Source organism: Saccostrea cucullata, unplaced genomic scaffold (genome assembly GCF_032062105.1).
Source record: "Saccostrea cucullata isolate Sc308-1 unplaced genomic scaffold, CSIRO_AGI_Scuc_v1 ctg946, whole genome shotgun sequence".
NCBI lineage: Eukaryota > Metazoa > Mollusca > Bivalvia > Ostreida > Ostreidae > Saccostrea > Saccostrea cuccullata.
In genome coordinates, this window is record NW_026940857.1 from 1 (window position 1) to 18,067 (window position 18,067).

Genomic DNA, 18,067 nt, shown 5'->3' on the forward strand with positions numbered 1-18,067 from the left:
GCTTGCATAGACCTTTCCGAAAATATATAGTTTGCCCTACTTCTAGATAAAATTAGACTCTATCCTTTAAAATATACCTAGATTTAACGGATTTTTCTTCCTTTTATGTGCCATCATTTAATACATGTACTCGTATGTATAGAAATTTCATTACATAAAATAGCCGTACTCACAACATTGATTATTTCATAACTTCTGTTCTACTTGGAATTTTTTCACCAAGTAAAGTTTTTTATATTTCTTAATGTCTCCATGCTTGTGCTAGAATATATTTAATTGAAAATATTTCACCGAAAATTTATACCTGAACCCCCTAACTTTGAGTCCTTACAACACATTAAAAATACCAATTTAAATTGTCTGGGTTTTTTTTTTTTAGGAAAGAGCAGATTCGGTCTTTTTGGAAATCAGTGGATACCCAAAGAAGGAAAAATTCAAATCCCTTCCTTAATCACGCATTGCAATTACATTTATTAATCTAGTTCGAAACTTCTAAGCAAAATTATATCGGCTATTGCACATTAGGTATTGCAGAAGACAGAACTGATGTGACGTGTAATTTTTTTTCTGGATTTTGCTGAAAAGACTGTTCTCTATGCAGTTACAGGTCAGAATAGGTTTCACTGGGGTGATAAGCAACAGTCGGCTTTTGAACAAATAAAACTGGCTTTTACAAGTGCTCTAGTTTTTACTTTACCAACTAAGGATGGATATTTCATCTTGGATACAGATGCAACTGAGAATGCCATCGGAGCAGAGCTCTCTCAAATCTAAGATGGTGAAGAGAGAACTATCGCCTATGGTAGTTTAGCCCTGTCATATGAGCAACGACCCAACTGTACAACGCGTAAGGAACTTCTTGCAGTAATAGTCTTTTTGTGCTACTTTAGATACTACTTACTGGGAAGATGCTTTACCATACGTACAGATCACAGCAGCCTTCAGTGGTTACTCAACTTTCGCTACCCAGAAGGCCAGCTCGGTCGTTGGATGGAAGAATTAAGTCAATACAACATGACTATCGACGCACCCTATATAAAATCATACACAGTATTAGACAGTTCGTACATAAAATGGTTCCACTACACAATACATGGAATCTCATGTAAACTTACCAAGTGTGTACATCAAGTATCAAGAAAACAGAGAAAATCTTTGCCTCAGATAATGAAAAGGATGATGACCTTGAAGATGAGGAAGTTTCAGGCCCAGAGAAAAATATTTGTTCACCAAAGTAAGCATCAGCAAAAACTTTTGAAGAAGTATGGTGAATTGGGTTTGATAGATGCAACGTATAAGACTTCAAAATATGCTCTGCCTTTATTCCTTCTTCTTGTGCGCACCAATGTCTCCTATGTACCTATAGCAGAAATCATAGTAGAGACAGAAAGAACAGAAAATATCTTGGAAGCTCTGGGAACCAAGATTTTTCATGATGGATTATTCTCATCAGGAATATCAAGCCATACATGAGCTATTCCCTGATGCAGCAAAATACCTATGCACCTTTCATGTGGAGCAAGCTTGGATCCGATGGTGTAAACAGAGTAAAACTCTATCATACTGGGGCATCGCGATGCTAATAACAGGAGTATATATATAGAGAGACGACGTATCCAAATATCAAGATATTTAGCTCCTCAAAGGTAGAAGATCATTCAATATTCAACGTCTACAGAAGCGTCTACAAAAGCGTGTGGGATTTCTTTACACTCTCACGCAACTTAGAAACAAAGGACTTTTACTTCTTAACCTGTTATGGTATACACTGTACATTGAAATAAAAAACAATATCCGATACATTTATTCCATTAAAATTAACCAACCACAAAGAGAAAAAATACCCACTCAGATTAAAAATAAAGAAAATAGAACACCAAGCAATTAATAGCAGACCCAACCCCTTTCTCTGAACTTAACAGGTCCAGTCCAAAGACTATTTCTACCTACGTAGCTATTAATAGCTACCTAGGTATTTAAAGCTACCAAAAGTAGCTATTTTTACCTACTTTATATAATTTCTGCATTTTGCGACCAAAACACCAAACGGCGCAACATGGTAAATACCATATCTTTTGATATGATCACACTAATGATGAATACAACAAAATTTTGGCCAAAAAATGATTACCTCCTGAATCGGCAATTTTACATAAGTTTCTATGCAAAATTGATAATATACGAAGTTTTCATTTTTTGGCCAAAATTTTTTTATATTCATCATCAGTGTGACTGTATCAAGAAATTGTGTGCTCACCATGTTGCGCTGTCCTGCATTTGGCCACAAAATGCAAGTGAAGCAGAAAGTAGGTAAAAATAGCTACTTTGGGTAGCTTTAAATACCTACGTAGCTATTAATACCTACGTAGGTAGAAATAGTCTTTGGACTGGACCTGCTTAAGACGGAATAAAGTGCATAATGAATTTACATAATTCATGTTAATAGATATCCTAATAATTTTGTTTATAGATATTTATTCCGTGATACATTTATCTCAGCTGATTTATAACGGAATCAAGTACATATATTGAATTTCTACATTTTTTTAAAGACATTAACTGCATGTATATACATTTATCTCTACTGATTTATAACGGAATTAAGTGCATAATGAATTTTTATAGTTTTCATTTATGAAGACATTTATTCCGTTATACATTTATCTCAATTTATCTATAACGGAATAAAGTACATATATCAGAATCCTGTTTAGGGAATATTTACATTTATTCCGTTCCAAATTTATTTTATCTAAACAATAACTAAGGAATGAATGGTGCATAACAGGAATTAAAAGCTGTTGAACAGAATAAAGCATAATACACAATAAACATGCACTTCGCAAAAGAAAATGGCGTCCAGACACAGAGCAATTCATGAAAAATGAATGTCTATACAAGATATAGTTAGACCAGCGAAGGAATGGCCGTTGTCAATCAGACGACTGTTTCGGACTCCATGCTTAAAACACTTCCAGAGAATCATTTTTTGTGCTTTTGTTTTCATAAACAGACTTGCGTCCGCCATTAACCATTTCAACGCACTCTTCAGGTAAAATTAATTTAAAGATAAGCAATTTAAAGAACAATTCCCCTTTAATTCCGAACCATTAATTACATTTTTGTACTCATTTGTGGACTTTTCTCCAACGGCAGGATTTATAATCTTTACGCCTGGAATGTCAGTGCGAGGGGCTATAAATACCTTGATGGTAGCGTAAGAAGATATGTACCAAGGCATTTGCGTTGAAACATGTACATTTGACAGAATAAATTATTAGCAAACTTTAAACATGTTTTTTATTCTTTCCTTTCTTTCTCTTTCACCAAGGATTTCAAGTCAGCTGTATTTCGTGCAATTTCTGGCGTGAAGGGAAAACTCCGCCCCAAAACTATTCATATTCAATTATTTAATTAAATTGTAACTAGCCACCCCCTTCTGTTATAAAATGACCCTTCCTCAGAGTTGTCCTCAGTATGCTCCAAGTCTTCACGTGCAGCATGTCGGAAACCAGGAAGAGTGGCGGGAGCTATCGCGAGAGACACACTGATGACATACTCACCATTGCCCCAGCAGAGTTTAATAACCATGGAACTTTTTTCATCTATTTTCAAGGCCTGATAATCACATTTATGAATGATGCAGGCAAAACAACCTAAACAACGTCTTTTGCATGCAATATAGAAAAATATCATGGGAACATGACACTTGCTTCTATATAACGTGCTCCCCATTGAACTATTTTTCGATGCTCCTTGAAAAGGGTCTACACCAGGTCTTCCAGAACCTATTCGTTTTTTGATAGAAGCAATCAGGTGTTGCAGGACATCTTTTTGTTTATAAAATGTTACTTTGAGAAAAACAGTGTAGTTCAGTGTTCCCGCTTTTCTGGCATATCATACACAACAGCTGCTTTAAATTTAGCGTCTTTTATTAGGGAAATATTTTGGGAGTATTTCCACAACACTCTCCGCTTTCGCAAATTTCAGAGCACAGTGGAAATTTACGAGACCCTTTTCGGAAGGCGCGTCAAAAATTCACAAGGGCAACCCAAACGTGGTTTGAAGGCGAGTTAACTCCCTTTCAACTATTTAATTCCAGTATTACCTTTTAAGTTCTTCCACATGTAAAGTATGCATTTTCCATTCTAGGCCGACATTGTTACATCAGGAGTTTTTGATATTTTTTTTTTCAGATATGGATATTTGGCATGGTTGAGCGGGAAACCAACAAAATCATCTATGTAAAGATCTATGTAAACAAAGAAACAAACGAAGAGGTCACAGTCCACACTCACAGAATAGAGGAGCATTGAAGCATGAGAAGAACCATTTTAGACGGATGGCTGGAACTAAAATAACACGATGCGAGGGTTATCCAGTCGAAATTATGTGGAGGGCAGATGTGAAATTAAACATCTACAATTGTTTCTTCGACGTACTCAAGTATCTTCACATTGGATGCAAAACCAAAATAAAATTACACTACACCACTGTTTGACACGTTGACAGGGTTCGCAGAGTCATCCGAATCACAAATCAATTCCTGGGAAATTAGGCCTGGTATGTTTTGCATAATTTGTAATACTAGTGAAAACGGAATGTTTCAGATATGCAGAAATATGCCTTTAATAGGCATATTTCTGCATATCTGAAACATTCCGGTTTTCACTATTCCTTGCACCGTTTTCTTCTGGTTTTAGCTTACACAGATGCAGAGACGGACTCATCTCAGGAGGAAGAAGTGCCCTCTGCAGTGCTGATTGGAAGTTCTGCCTCAACCCCCTCTGATTTCAAACAACCTAACAGGGAGTTGTCTTAATTTGATTTGAGGGAGAGACGTGCAAGACAATCAGACAGCTTCGATGCTTTTATGCATATGTTTTCTGGTGACGAAAGGGACAAAACCCTGATAGAAGGTGAAGCTTGCGATTATTCTGAGATAAGAACATACACAGTAATACTCCTCCAAAATCATACTACTTGTAAATTTACATTTGCATGTTATTTCTTTAAATGAAAAGCATGAATTCAAAAATACCTGAATTCATACATTTTTTTAACAACTCCAGTGGACACAAGTTCTCCCTCCTCTATGGCTTCGGAGAATGTCCAGACAGCTAGAAAACAGCGAGGTATATATTTCTATATATATAAGAAAGTTGATAGATTCCCACACAAAATAATCATACAATCAATATAACATACATAAACTTATAAACATCACATTGTGAAAGGCTCATAGGGTTTTGTACCTTTTTTAACTTTTGAAGGTACAGAAATTGGTAGTGGGGCAACATTCACGAGAGCACGCCAGTATGAAAGAATAAGAAGTATCTTGAAGTATTTCAATAGTTCTAAATCAAATAACTATTAAATCTATGTATGACCAGAAAGAAAATTTCTATTATCAGCCTAAAACAGTTTTTTCCTTACAGCTCGCAGTAAAAAAAATAAAGTTAAATTTTCAGTTATTTTTAGGGGTACTTGTCAAGAAGAGAATATGAAATATCACAAAAATACCTCTTCAAACATCGTTTTTGGAAATGTGATGTTAATGAAGTATGATGATTTATTCTTACTAAACATATATGTAAGAATTTTTTATCACAGTAAGTAAGTTCACATGATGACATTGATCAGAAGAAATTGACATTGATCAGAAGAAATAAAAATGATTTTAAAGAACTTACCAAACATAATTTGTAATTATATTGAAGGTGCTGCAGATTTTATACTATTAGTTTCAGGAAAGGGATAGAATATAGGCAATTTTTATCATTAAGCAATGAATATTGTGACTGAAAAATCAGGAGAAAACATACTTGTAGCTATTAAATATACAAATATCATTATATACAAGTAATAAAATTTTGGAATACATTTGAAGGTGTTGATTCAAAAATTATATAAAATGAAGAGAATTCTGTAAAATGAAGTTTATTTGATGGAATTTAAGCCTAGAAAAAAATATGTTTCCGCTTTCAGGCTGAAAAATATAGGGTAGGTAGGTAGGCATTTTTTAAAAACTTTTTTTTTACTTCTTTAATCAAAACGTGTATCCAAGTAACATTAATGACAAAAGAAATGGTGTTTTCAAGCATTCCTGTGACATAAACTTGAAATAGAAAGGTGACTCAAACTTCTTTTTGTCTTGAAAAGCTTGCAAAGTTGGAGACTTTAATTCCCTGGGTGAAATCTTGCACTTCATGGGACAAAGGCATTAAAAAAAGTTTAGGGTCGGCACTTTAAATTAGGGTTGGTCAGGAAAGCGGAAACAAACATATTTTTTAGGGCCTTAAGATATTTGCTTATAATTTCATGGTAAACTTATGCAGTTTTCTTTTTAATTTAGGAATTTCAGACAACAGGCTACATAAGGCTAATCCCAGAACCTTCTAAGAAAAGAAAAAGAGTCCAAGAACAACCAATGTCTGCCAAAAAAAAAAGAAATTGGACACAAAATCAGAAAATCGTCTAAAATTAAGAAAAAGAAAGGAAAACAGAAGTTCAAGATATCGAAAGACAACATCCAGAAACATCTCATTAGAAGATCAAAAAGAGAAGAACAAGAAGAGGAAATGATAATAATGGATGGCCATTCAACTGTGCCACAATCAATTCTGGAGTGTATTGCAGGTAGTTTCCATCAAAAAAAAAGAAAGAAAGAAAACATTACCATTAAGACAGCATTTAATCTAACACATGCATTTTTCTTTGGCAGAAATGGTCAGTCAGATGACAAGAATTGAATGGGAGGCTCTTATATTCAAGGCAACAAAAGAGGCTGCAACATCAACAGATACAGTCTCACAAATTGCCGTTACTTTACTTGAAGAATACTGTGAAGATGATCACATTCAGACTCTGAAGACCATATCTGATAACCATTGCCCAAAAGATATGACAAACCCACAGAAATTTAGAATGGCACTTTTAATGCTACATAATCTCGGCAATTATATATATTACCTTTTAACTGTGAAAATAAATATATATTTAGTGTGCCTATATCCTTGATTAATTTTAACATTATACTTTTCTAGTGGAGACAAAAAAAAAATTCATTTCGAAAAGAACTTTTGAGAAGGAACGCATGGAGAGGGAAGATGCCGAAAAAGCATGTGTAGAAGCTATAGCTCGGATGGAAGGTTTCAACAAATGAGAACCTACCTCATCAGGTAAGATACAGATTTTGAATTTTGTTTAATAAATGCCTCTCAATAAATAAATATTTGATGCCCTAAATGATAGATATGCACCAGTAGCTAAATACTATAGTATTCAAAAGTTATGACCAAGGTCAGAGATTTTGAAAAGTTGGTCAAACTTCAAGATCACAGTGTCAAAAATCAGTGTATTGAGTAAGGCCTTGTAACAAGTAACACACCTGTGTAATATGAAAGTGTTATCTCTACTTAGTCAAAAATTATAACCACGGTTAAGGCGGACAGATCAATTAGAATTAATGCTCCCTCACTTTCTCAAAAGTAGGGGTCACAGAATATATATATATATAGTCACTAAATAATTGTATTATGGACTCATTTATTTAAACCCTTTTTTACATTTAATTAGTAATGAATGTACATGTATATTTTTCATCTTATATTCTATTAAAGCATCTGAAATCAGAAGCCATTCTAAGAAAAACAAGAGGCCCACGGGCCTTATAGGTCACCTGAGTATTGTGGAACAACTTTCAAACAATTAAATTTAGTTCATGTTTTAAATCAGAGGCCATGAAATTCACAATTTACAATTTTGAAAGAGGCTCCCTTGCTTATCATAATTATCAACTTAGCATGCTTACTCTATTTACTTAATACCCAGGGGTAGATCAGAGTAACAAAGAGAAAATGCACTACCACTTTATACCCAGTTGTGCATCTCACCCTAAAGGAACCACTGACCCATGGGCCACATATTTCAAAATTCTGCAAATGTTATCATAAAATGGTTGATTAATACAAAAGAGCAGATTTCAAAGCATTAATTTATTTTCAGACTATGTAACCCCCCCTCTCTGACCCTGGGGGCATAAAAAACCACTTTGATAGAAGCACCTTTCTTCATCAATATATATATATATATATATATACTTGGATAATTGGCATAAAACCCAGAAGCAAAGGAAAATATTTTCAAAGAATTTATTTTTACTATATAATCAATAGAGCCCCGCCCTAGCACCAGAACCCTTAACCCTGAGGCCTTAAAATTCTAAATTTTGGAAGAGGCACTCTTGCTCATCATAACTATGTGCTTAGTTAGTTTATTTAATACCCAGAAGCAGAGAAGAAGATTTTTAAAGAATAAATGCATTTTCACTATTTTATCTATAGAGCCCCGCCTTAACACCAGAACCCCTGACCCGGGGGCCATAAAATTCACAAATCTTGAAGAGGCACTCTTGCTCATCATAACTATGTGCTTAGTTAGTTTATTTAATACCCAGGAGCAGAGCAGAAGATTTTCAAAGAAATAATGCATTTTCACTATGTAAGCTATAGAGCCCCCCCCCCCTCTAACACCAGAACCCCTGACCCTGGGGCCATAAAATTCACAAATCTGGAAGAGGCACTCTTGCTCATCATAACTATGTGCTTAGTTAGTTTATTTAATACCAAGGAGCAGAGAAGAAGATTTTCAAAGAAATAATGCATTTTCACTATATAATCTATAGAGCCCCGCCCTAACACCAGAACCCCTGACCTTGGGGCCATAAAATTCACAAATCTGGAAGAGGCACTCTTGCTCATCATAACTATGTGCTTAGTTAGTTTATTTAATACCCAGGAGCAGAGAAAAAGATTTTCAAAGAATAAATGCATTTTCACTATGTAATCTATAGAGCCCCGCCCTAAGAACAGAACCGCTGACCCTGGGGCCATAAAATTCAAAAATCTGGAAGAGGCCCTCTTGCTCATCATAACTATGTGCTTAGTTAGTTTATTTAATACCCAGGAGCAGAGAAGAAGATTTTCAAAGAAATAATGCATTTTCACTATATAATCTATAGAGCCCCGCCCTAGCACTAGAACCCCTGACCCTGGGGCCATGAATTTCACAATTTAGGTAGAGGACTCAATGCTCATTACATTCATGCCAACAGTTTGCCTGCTTGATGTACAGGAGTAAAGAAGAAGATTTTTAAAGATTGCAATAAATTTAGTGGTTTTGGCCCCACCCCTCAGGCCCCAGGGGGGCGGGGACCATGAAATTCACAATTTTTGTTCCCCTTCATCCATAGATGCTGTATACCAAATTTGGTTGAAATTGGTTCAGTGGTTTCAGAGAAGAAGCTGAAAATGTTCAAATGTTAACACACGACACACGACGCACGACACACGACGCACGACGACGGACGAAAACGGATAGCAATAGGTCACCTGAGTTACTCAGGTGACCTAAAAAGGGGAAAAAAAAGTAAAGTGGGAAACGGGCGAATCAACGGCTCACTGTAAAGGAAAAACCTGGACTGACATTGATTCACAGAAAGGTAACATAGATTGAAGAGTTTTACTGTTTAATTTTTAAATACTTTTTGTATGAATACATCCGATATAAGTATTAAACACTTTATAGCCAACAACGAGCTATTGAAAAAATGGGATCAGGAAACGACAACAAATTACATTAAAGCCCGAGTTTATGGTTATAAAGTCAGTGATGCTGATCTCATGTCTCTAAAAAGTCTAAGTGGTTGACAGATCAGGTATTAATTTTTTTTTCATTACATCACTAAAAATTATTCTTTAAGCCTGCATGTGATGTACTGCTTTAACCATCACAGTTTGAATTAATAATAATGAATAATAAACTGATTATGGCACAATTTTGCATTTATAGGTACTTGATGCATACCTGTCATATCTAGCTCAGAAAGAGTGGGATAAGGGGAAAAAAGTAAAGCATATGGGTGTATCCAAGATGACCAGTATCATCAATGATCATGTTCAGTCTTCAGAAAAAGAGGTTTTTAAAATAATCTTAATCTAATTTCTTTTGTGCAAAACATTGCAAAAATGAGCAATTTTATGTTTGAGTTTTATAAGTAAATAATAAGAGAGTCATCATTTCAAAGCTCATTGATTTTAAGCATTTGTAATGAATTGTTTTATAAAGTTAAATGATGTATGTATGCCTCATCATACTTCAGTGTCGTGTCATGGAATATGACTCCATCATTGGTGTGTATCATCAAAGAGGACATTGGGATCTAGTGGCAAGTTTTCAAATTCATTCACAAGAAATTTCAAATCAAACTTTACTGATATTGCAATATCCATATAAATATGATAAATTATGGCTTTGTCATTCTTGAGAAGAAGATTTTTAAAGAATTTACAATGTATTTCTATGTAAAACTTTGGTCGGCCAATTTGGCCCCGCTCTACCCCCAGAGGTCATGATTTGAACAAACTTGAATCTACACTACCTGAACATGCTTCCATATAAATATAATGAATTATGGCTTTGTCATCCTTGAGGAGATTTTTATCGAAAAAATTTTCCTATATTTCTATGTAAAACTTTGGTCGGCCATTTTGGCCCCGCCCTACCCCTGGTGGTCATGATTTGAAGAAACTTGAATCTACACTACCTGAGCATGCTCCCATATAAATGTAATGTATTATGGCTTTGTCATTCTTGAGAAGAAGATTTTTAAAGAATTTTTCTAAATATTTCTATGTAAAACTTTGGTCGGCCATTTTGGCCCCGCCCTACCCCCCGGGGGTCATGATTTGAACAAACTTGAATCTACACTGTCTGTGGTAGTGCCACATGAGTTTCATCTTTCCTGGTCCAGTGGTTCTGGAGAAGAAGATTTTTAAAGATTTTTCCTATATATTCCTATGTAAAACTTGGGTCGGCCATTTTGGTCCCACCCTTGCCCCGGGGGTTATGATTTGAACAAACTTGAATCTACACTACTGAAGATGTTTCCGCATAAGTTTCAGCTTTCCTGGCACAGTGGTTATTGAGAAGATTTTTAAAATATGCCACCAAATTTTCATTAATTCCCAATTATCTCCCCTTGAATGAGGATGTGGCCCTTCATTTCAAACAAACTTGAATCCCCTTCACCTAAGGATACTTTGTAGCAAGTTTGGTTGAAATTGGCCCAGCGGTTCTTGAGAAGAAGTCGAAAATGTGAAAGTTTACAGACAGACAGACAGACGGACAGCTAGACAGACAGACGGACGCCGGACAAAATGTGATCAGAAAAGCTCACTTGAGCCTTCGGCTCAGGTGAGCTAATAAAACCAATGAATCATTGATTGATTAATTCGGGTCATTTGCTGCAAGCAACCCCCCCCCCCCTCCCCGGAAAATAATTGTATGAGGTAGAGGGAGGAATACAGAAAAAGAATTCATTTGTTTGCAAAATATATCTACAAATCTTTCATCTTTGGATGTGAATAGATTTGGAGATCTAACACATTACACTAAAATCTTTGTTTATTCCGGAAAACACTTGTCTGCGTTGGTTTTTTTGGTGATACTTTACGTTCATGAATATTTATTAGAATGACGTAGGGCGGCCTAGCGGATCCTTTCTACCGCTTACCGTCTATTGACCACAAAATTCAGTATACAAAAAGTAGGTAAATATTGCTACTTCAGGTAGGCTTAAATACCTACATTGGTAAAAATAGTCTTTGGACTGAACCTGTTTATCATACGTGCAAAACATTCATTTATGGCTGTTTGGAAGGAACTTAGCACTAAGCCTTCGGAAGAAATGGACTTTTCCCAAGTTCTTTTCACACCAAATGTTTCACGAGTAAGCCAGTGGACGAGTTGACATAAACGGGATTTAAGCATTTTATCAGGTCGTACTCATATTATTCGGACAACTACTTGAACTTGATTCAGACCTCAGTAGTCGGCAGTTATATCCATAGGGGCTTGTCTTCCGGATTGATAAATGTAAAATAATTTTTCAAAAATTTTTATCTGCATTAAATACACTCTAAAAATTCCTTTAATAAAGATTCTGACATGATCAGGCGAGAAAAATTATGTTTTAAAAAAAGTACTACACCTACATGTTTATACATAACTCTCAAAGGGACGCAAGCTGACATCTTGGAGAAAATATCCCCTCCCACTTCAGCACTTATTTCTGGACTCTAAGGCATTAATTTATTTAGTTGCCACAGTTCTCTTTCCTACAGTGATGATTTTCCTAAATGTTGATGCGGTTGTCATTCGTGGACACGCGTTTAATCAACAGAAAACGGTTACAATTTCTTCGACTTGGAGCTCGCTGAATCGACCTCAAAAGAACGGAAGTTGACAAGGTTGCATGGTAACGACGCAAGGGCAATAATCGTTGTATAGCCTATAGCGTGCTTTTAGAGCAAATGTCATGTAAATTATGTAACAAATCACTTATATATTAAATGAGTCTTGACAATTTAGCCTGTGAAACCAAACTTTAGCCGGTAATTACCAGCTTTTACTGTCCTTTTCTTGTCGATAAACATTATTTCCGCGAAGCTGGGAGTCCTTTGGTGTTACCATTTGCTTTCGATTACCCTCTGAGTTTTCCGTATAAAAAGTCAACTTCCGTTCTTTTAAGGTTCTGTCTACGTCATCCTCAGCCCCAGACCCTGCCAACATCTCATCAAAAACTTTATCCAAATAGGACTTCTCAAAGAGTCGTCTCTCCCGCAGCTCAATGGAGGAAAGCTCCCTGTTCGGCATAATACCTGAGCTGGTTTTCTCCACTGTACCTGAAAACAACTCTGCCGAAGGATTCACTATTTGCGACTCGGTCTCACTCTCCGCATCAGTGTTCTCTGATATTAAAAGAAATTGAAAAAGTGACTTTGAATGTTGTGAATGTCAAATGACAAATGTATATTAACAGAATAGGTATTTAAATACTCAGGATATTTGTACCTGGTCTGATTTCCCAGTCATCAATTTTGGACTGGCTTTCAGGAATTCCTTCCCAGGAACTGAACAATGGTGTTGGATATGTGTATTGAGGTGGACCATCCAATGGATATACGGTTCTCAAAAGGTCAAAGAATGCTTCATAGATGTTTCCCCTCTCTGCCTGTCTCCACATGATTTCCGCCAAATGCCCTTCGAATTGAGGCAACTTTGTTCCAACGAGTCTCCTGAAGTCGTCTTTTGCGTGCTTCCACGCCCCCTCAATTCTGTTCGTATGCACAACTTCGATCTCTTGAGTCCTCGTATTCACGTACGTCTTCTTAAATGAATACTTGTGTAGAACTGTAAAGTGATCGTACCCCGCGTCATTGAGATGGCAATACGCAGACCTGCCGTCACTGTATATTGTTGAGCCTTTTTCTACATGGCGTTCAATGATGGGAACAAGGGTTTCTTCCGATCTGTCTGACACGGGGTACATCACCAAAGTATTAGTGTCGCGTTCTACCAACCCAGATATCCAAATCTAAACAGAAAAAATATTTTGTAAAAATTAAATTATATTACAAATTTAATATTGTATATAGATATCCTTGTAAATACATATTTTTTTTCTCATTTCTTTGTTTTCAAACTAATACTACTGTTATGTGTTTGAATTAATAACCTCTTTCTTGATAGTGTCCTTAACTTTAACATCACAGTTTGTATTGCATGCAACTGCTTGTAAATTTTATATTTCTTTCATTGTACAATTTTTTATTTGCTGAGTTGCTTTTTACCGTTACTTAATAATTTTTGAAGCATGTGAGGCACACATTTCTATTATTTCAATTTGTATTGATTGGTTTATTTTCATGGTAAACATTTATGATTACTTTTCATTTGGTGAGAAACGCCATCTTAATGTTTGTTTTAATACCTTTAGTCCACAATTAGGATTTCTTCTGTAGATTTTAACTCTTCTGCCAAATAGGGATTCGTCTATCTCTATAACCACCTGTAATTTTCGGTACCGGAGTTCTTTGTAAAATTACTCTTTGAACAGTTCTCTGGTTCATGTAAAACTCCCCCAGTTGACTGCTGTTGACCCATATGCCATTCCTGAAAATTGTGCACATAATGCTAGGCTACTCTTCTCCAGGTATGACTTTTTAAAGACCATCATATCTTGCAGCATCAAATTGCTTTTGTCGAAGAAAGAGTACGTCCTGGACGACTTGGTATGGTCCCTGTTCTTGGAACAACGGAAGATGCTGCCTCCAGGGGCCCTGGCTAGTGCCTTGAGATTCATCTGACCGTCGCAGTTGTTGTATGGACATGGAAATGTCGACGCCAAAATACCGTTCTGCCTACACCAGTTATGGAGATCTCGAAAACAACCCATAGAAATTCCAAGGGCTGCTAAAATCCCGTGGTTTTAATTCAAGCATGTTCTCTACCTGCCGTTCCTGAAAACTCCCACCGCCTCTCCTCGCTGACATGATTCTACTGGACGACTAGCAACGGTCAAAACGCCGCGTATTTATAAGGAAATTGGGTGGAGCTTCTTCAATAAGTTTGAATAACAATAACCTTTAAACTTGATCTAACCAGATACTCACCCTTAATAAATTTTATACTAACCACCAAATAACAAGGACTGTAAACAGAGTTTGTACATTTATTTATTTTTTTACTTGTTACATTTATTGTAATTCGTTACTTTTTCTTCTTTCTTTCTTCGTGCGGAAGGTACCGCCTCCTTCTCCCATCTAAGTATTGGTAGTGTCTCTGGCTCACATTCCAGGCATATAACGTGTAGGTCCGCCCAGCATGGAATAATCTTCAAAAAATTTGAATTGTAAACAAACGGTCGATAGAAATAAATTTTTAATCTGAAGGAAATTAATATACCTGAAATTGGCCCGAAAAGGACTCTGCGCGGGAATGTCCCTTGCCAAGCCCAAATTAGAACCCAGTCCATGAACACATCAGGGTTTAACCCGTTCACAATAATAAACGTGCAGATTAAAATCCTCTCCCAATGTGTTAAACATTGGGTCCAAAATAACCTACGTAGTTGGGCCATTCCCTAGCGGACCCTATAATATCCTGGATGGCCATCCACATGCAGCACTGTTAAGGTTTCATATAAGAAATAATCAAAAAAGCTGCGTGAAAATACTGTATGTCATTTTCAGACCCCTAACATTTATTTAAAAAATAAAATACTGACATGCGATGTTATTCTTTTTTTTCAAGATTGTCTCCCATTACATAGTCATGCAGTTGGTCGGCGATCATGTGACGTTTTGATCACGTGACTGTGTTACTTATAACAATTTCACTGTAGTTTACGGAAAATTCGATATCGCAAGGGCATAACCTCATTATACACAAAAAATTCCCACACTGATAAATACAAATGAACCTCCCTAATTTAAAAAGTGCTGCTGCTTTCATATATTTCCGCTTTAAACAAGGAAAAAAGAGATCGAAACACGGTATGTACTTACAAACAGTGGGCTACCCTGAATTCGACGAACTATATTTTAAATACCTCGTCTATATCAACAGTCCAGCAGCACTTTTCAGCTACCAGATTATTCTCTCCATAAACATGTAAAATATCACATTCAAACATAAGGGGTATGCCCTTGCGATAATACGTTGAAAATTTGCTATCTCATTTCATCACAAAGCGGGCCGATTTTCAAACGCAACACTGATCCAGACTCATCGCAAGGGAAGATCACTCTCCACATCTTTAAATATGCGGGAAATACGATTATAGAATGACTAACAACACCAAACTTACTTCTCCGAAGCAAATATGAATCTCCACACTTATTAAATGATTGAAACTCTCTTATTTTTATATGTTGTATACTTTTACGCTCACCAAGACTGGGTTTTACGATGTAGATGCCGAAGACAGCAAGTGAAAGACTTTATTTATGCAGTCAATATAACCTGTGGTCAGGAAACAAAAAAAAGCAAATTAGACAATATAGTCTCTAAGCCAAATGCAATGCCAACATGATACCACAACCTGCCTCGTCACAGTAAAAGGTCTCTATATCAAGAAGATGTATGTAAGAATACCATTTCCATCGAAAGCATGAATATGGAAATTTTACTGAGAAAGAATCGTTTTCATCATCTCTCCGATGTGCTTTCCAGGTATTATAGAAGGAGTACATAGTGCACCTGAAATAGACAACCACAAATCCTTTTAAATAATGCTAACACACCAAATTTCAAATTTTTATTCAAGAATATGATCAACTCTACAAAGAGCTGTGATCAATTGTATAATGATTGTTCTCACATTTACCTAAAAAACCATTCATAAAAATACACATATTTGATTTTTAGTAAACTCAGGTGACCTATTGCTATCACTTTTCGCCTTCTTCGTGCGTTAACATTTGAACATTTTCAGCTTCTTCTCTGAAACCACTTAACAAATTTCAACCAAATTTGGCATATAGCATCTTTGAGAAATAGGGAACAAAAATTGTTAATTTCATGGTCCCTGCCCCCCTGGAGCCTGGGGGTGGGGCAAGAACCACAAAAATTAGTACAATCAATAAAAATCTTCTTATTTACTCCTGGACATCAAGAAGTCAAACTGTTTGCATGATTGTAATACTGGGTATAAACAAACCTACTAAGTACATAGTTAAGATAAGCAAAAGTGTCTCTACTAAAATTGTGAATTTTATGGCCCCAGGGTTAGGGGTTATGGTGTTAGAGTGGGGCTTCTATAGATTATATAGTGAAATTACATTAATTCTTTTAAAATCTTCTCTGCTCCTTGGTATTGAATAAACTAACTAAGTGCATAGTTATGATGAATTTTATGGCCCCAGGGTCAGGGGTTCTGGTGTTAGGGTGGGGCTACATGTATATAGTGAAATTACATGAATTTTTTGAAAATCTTCTTCTCTGCTCTTGGGTACTAAATAAACTAAATAAGTGCATAATTATGATGAGCAAGAATGCCTCTACGAAAATTGTGAATTTTATGGCCCCAGGGTCAGGGGTTCTGGTGTTTAGGTGGGGCTCTTTAGATTATATAGTGAAATTTCATGAATTCTTTTAAAACCCTCTTCTCTGTTCCTGGGTGTTAAATAACCTAAATAAGTGCATAGTTATGATGACCAAGAGTGTCTTTACCAAAATTGTGAATTTCATGGCCCCAGGGTCAGGGGTTCTAGTGTAAGGGGGCTCTATAGATTATATAGTGAAATTACTTGAATTGTATGAAATTCTCTGCTCCTGGGTATTTAAACGTACAAAGTACAGAGTTATGATATCATCACACCATCGTCTCAAGCAACGGCCCGCAGTCCGAATATAGCTCTCTCCTACCCATGGCTGTTTGATCACAAAAAGGTCGTAATCTTGAATATTTACACCTCTCTATTGTGATGTCATATTCAGTCAGTGGCAAGTTTTGTTTCCATCGCAGTTGAAATCAACAACTCGACGCCATAGAAGCAAATGGTCGTAAGTGGTAGATACGACCCAAAACACGTTTTAAGCGTTATCTATAATTTAATGGTTAAATCTATCACATATCAAAAGGTCGTAACTGTAGCTCCATTAGCTAAAAAGATATGCTGAGTACAATTTGGTCGTATGTGAAAAGAAATTATTTTTCGTAATATGTATAAGGTCCTAATTACATATCCTACAGATACAAAAGGTTGTAAGTGGCACATACGACAAAGAGATGATACTATTCTACCTTACTTATTCAAACTCTAGATCTTAACTACCACTTAAAACCTTTGAAAACTTTGAGGTTTTAAAACCGTTTTATTATAATATGTGTCTTTTTAAGCATTATTGTAATGGTATATTTGGTATTTCACAAACGTAAACATTCAATAACTGGTGATCTATCTAAATTATGCTCAATAGGCATCATTCAATCCCTCGATTCAAGAGAGAAGGGATACAAATGGTCGCTGCAACATAAGTGTGAAAACTTAGATAAAAACTTAAGATTACACTTCATATATCAATATAAACAAGAAATTAAATTTAATTTCAATTATAATGCGTGTTGTTTCATAAAGGTTTGATCTGAATAATGAATTTTATTGTATATACTTTATTACCGTATATGAAAAGGTCGTAAGTAAAGACTTTTAAAACATTG

The 18,067-nt window shown here is 35.8% G+C and overlaps 2 protein-coding genes and 1 long non-coding RNA gene across 3 annotated transcripts; 2 read left to right on the forward strand and 1 right to left on the reverse strand.

Annotated features, from left to right (window-relative positions):
* The first annotated feature begins 5,108 nt into the window (after window positions 1-5,108).
* On the forward strand, window positions 5,109-7,020 carry LOC134256463 (uncharacterized). The gene is made up of 3 exons (XM_062739105.1): window positions 5,109-5,135; window positions 6,393-6,639; window positions 6,725-7,020. Exons 1-3 carry the CDS (start codon window positions 5,109-5,111, stop codon window positions 7,018-7,020), a joined length of 570 nt encoding a protein of 189 aa, XP_062595089.1.
* A 2,392-nt stretch (window positions 7,021-9,412) lies between these two features.
* LOC134256462 (uncharacterized) lies at window positions 9,413-10,282 on the forward strand. The gene is made up of 3 exons (XR_009989729.1): window positions 9,413-9,502; window positions 9,589-9,718; window positions 9,853-10,282. It is a non-coding gene; the product is annotated as an uncharacterized LOC134256462 (long non-coding RNA).
* Window positions 10,283-12,459: 2,177 nt separating this feature from the next.
* Window positions 12,460-14,396, reverse strand: LOC134256465 (uncharacterized). Its single transcript, XM_062739106.1, has 4 exons — window positions 14,355-14,396; window positions 14,121-14,264; window positions 12,916-13,438; window positions 12,460-12,812 (listed from the first exon to the last, which is right to left on the reverse strand). The coding sequence occupies exons 1-4, from the start codon at window positions 14,394-14,396 to the stop codon at window positions 12,460-12,462; spliced, it is 1,062 nt and encodes a 353-aa protein (XP_062595090.1).
* Window positions 14,397-18,067: the final 3,671 nt, after the last annotated feature.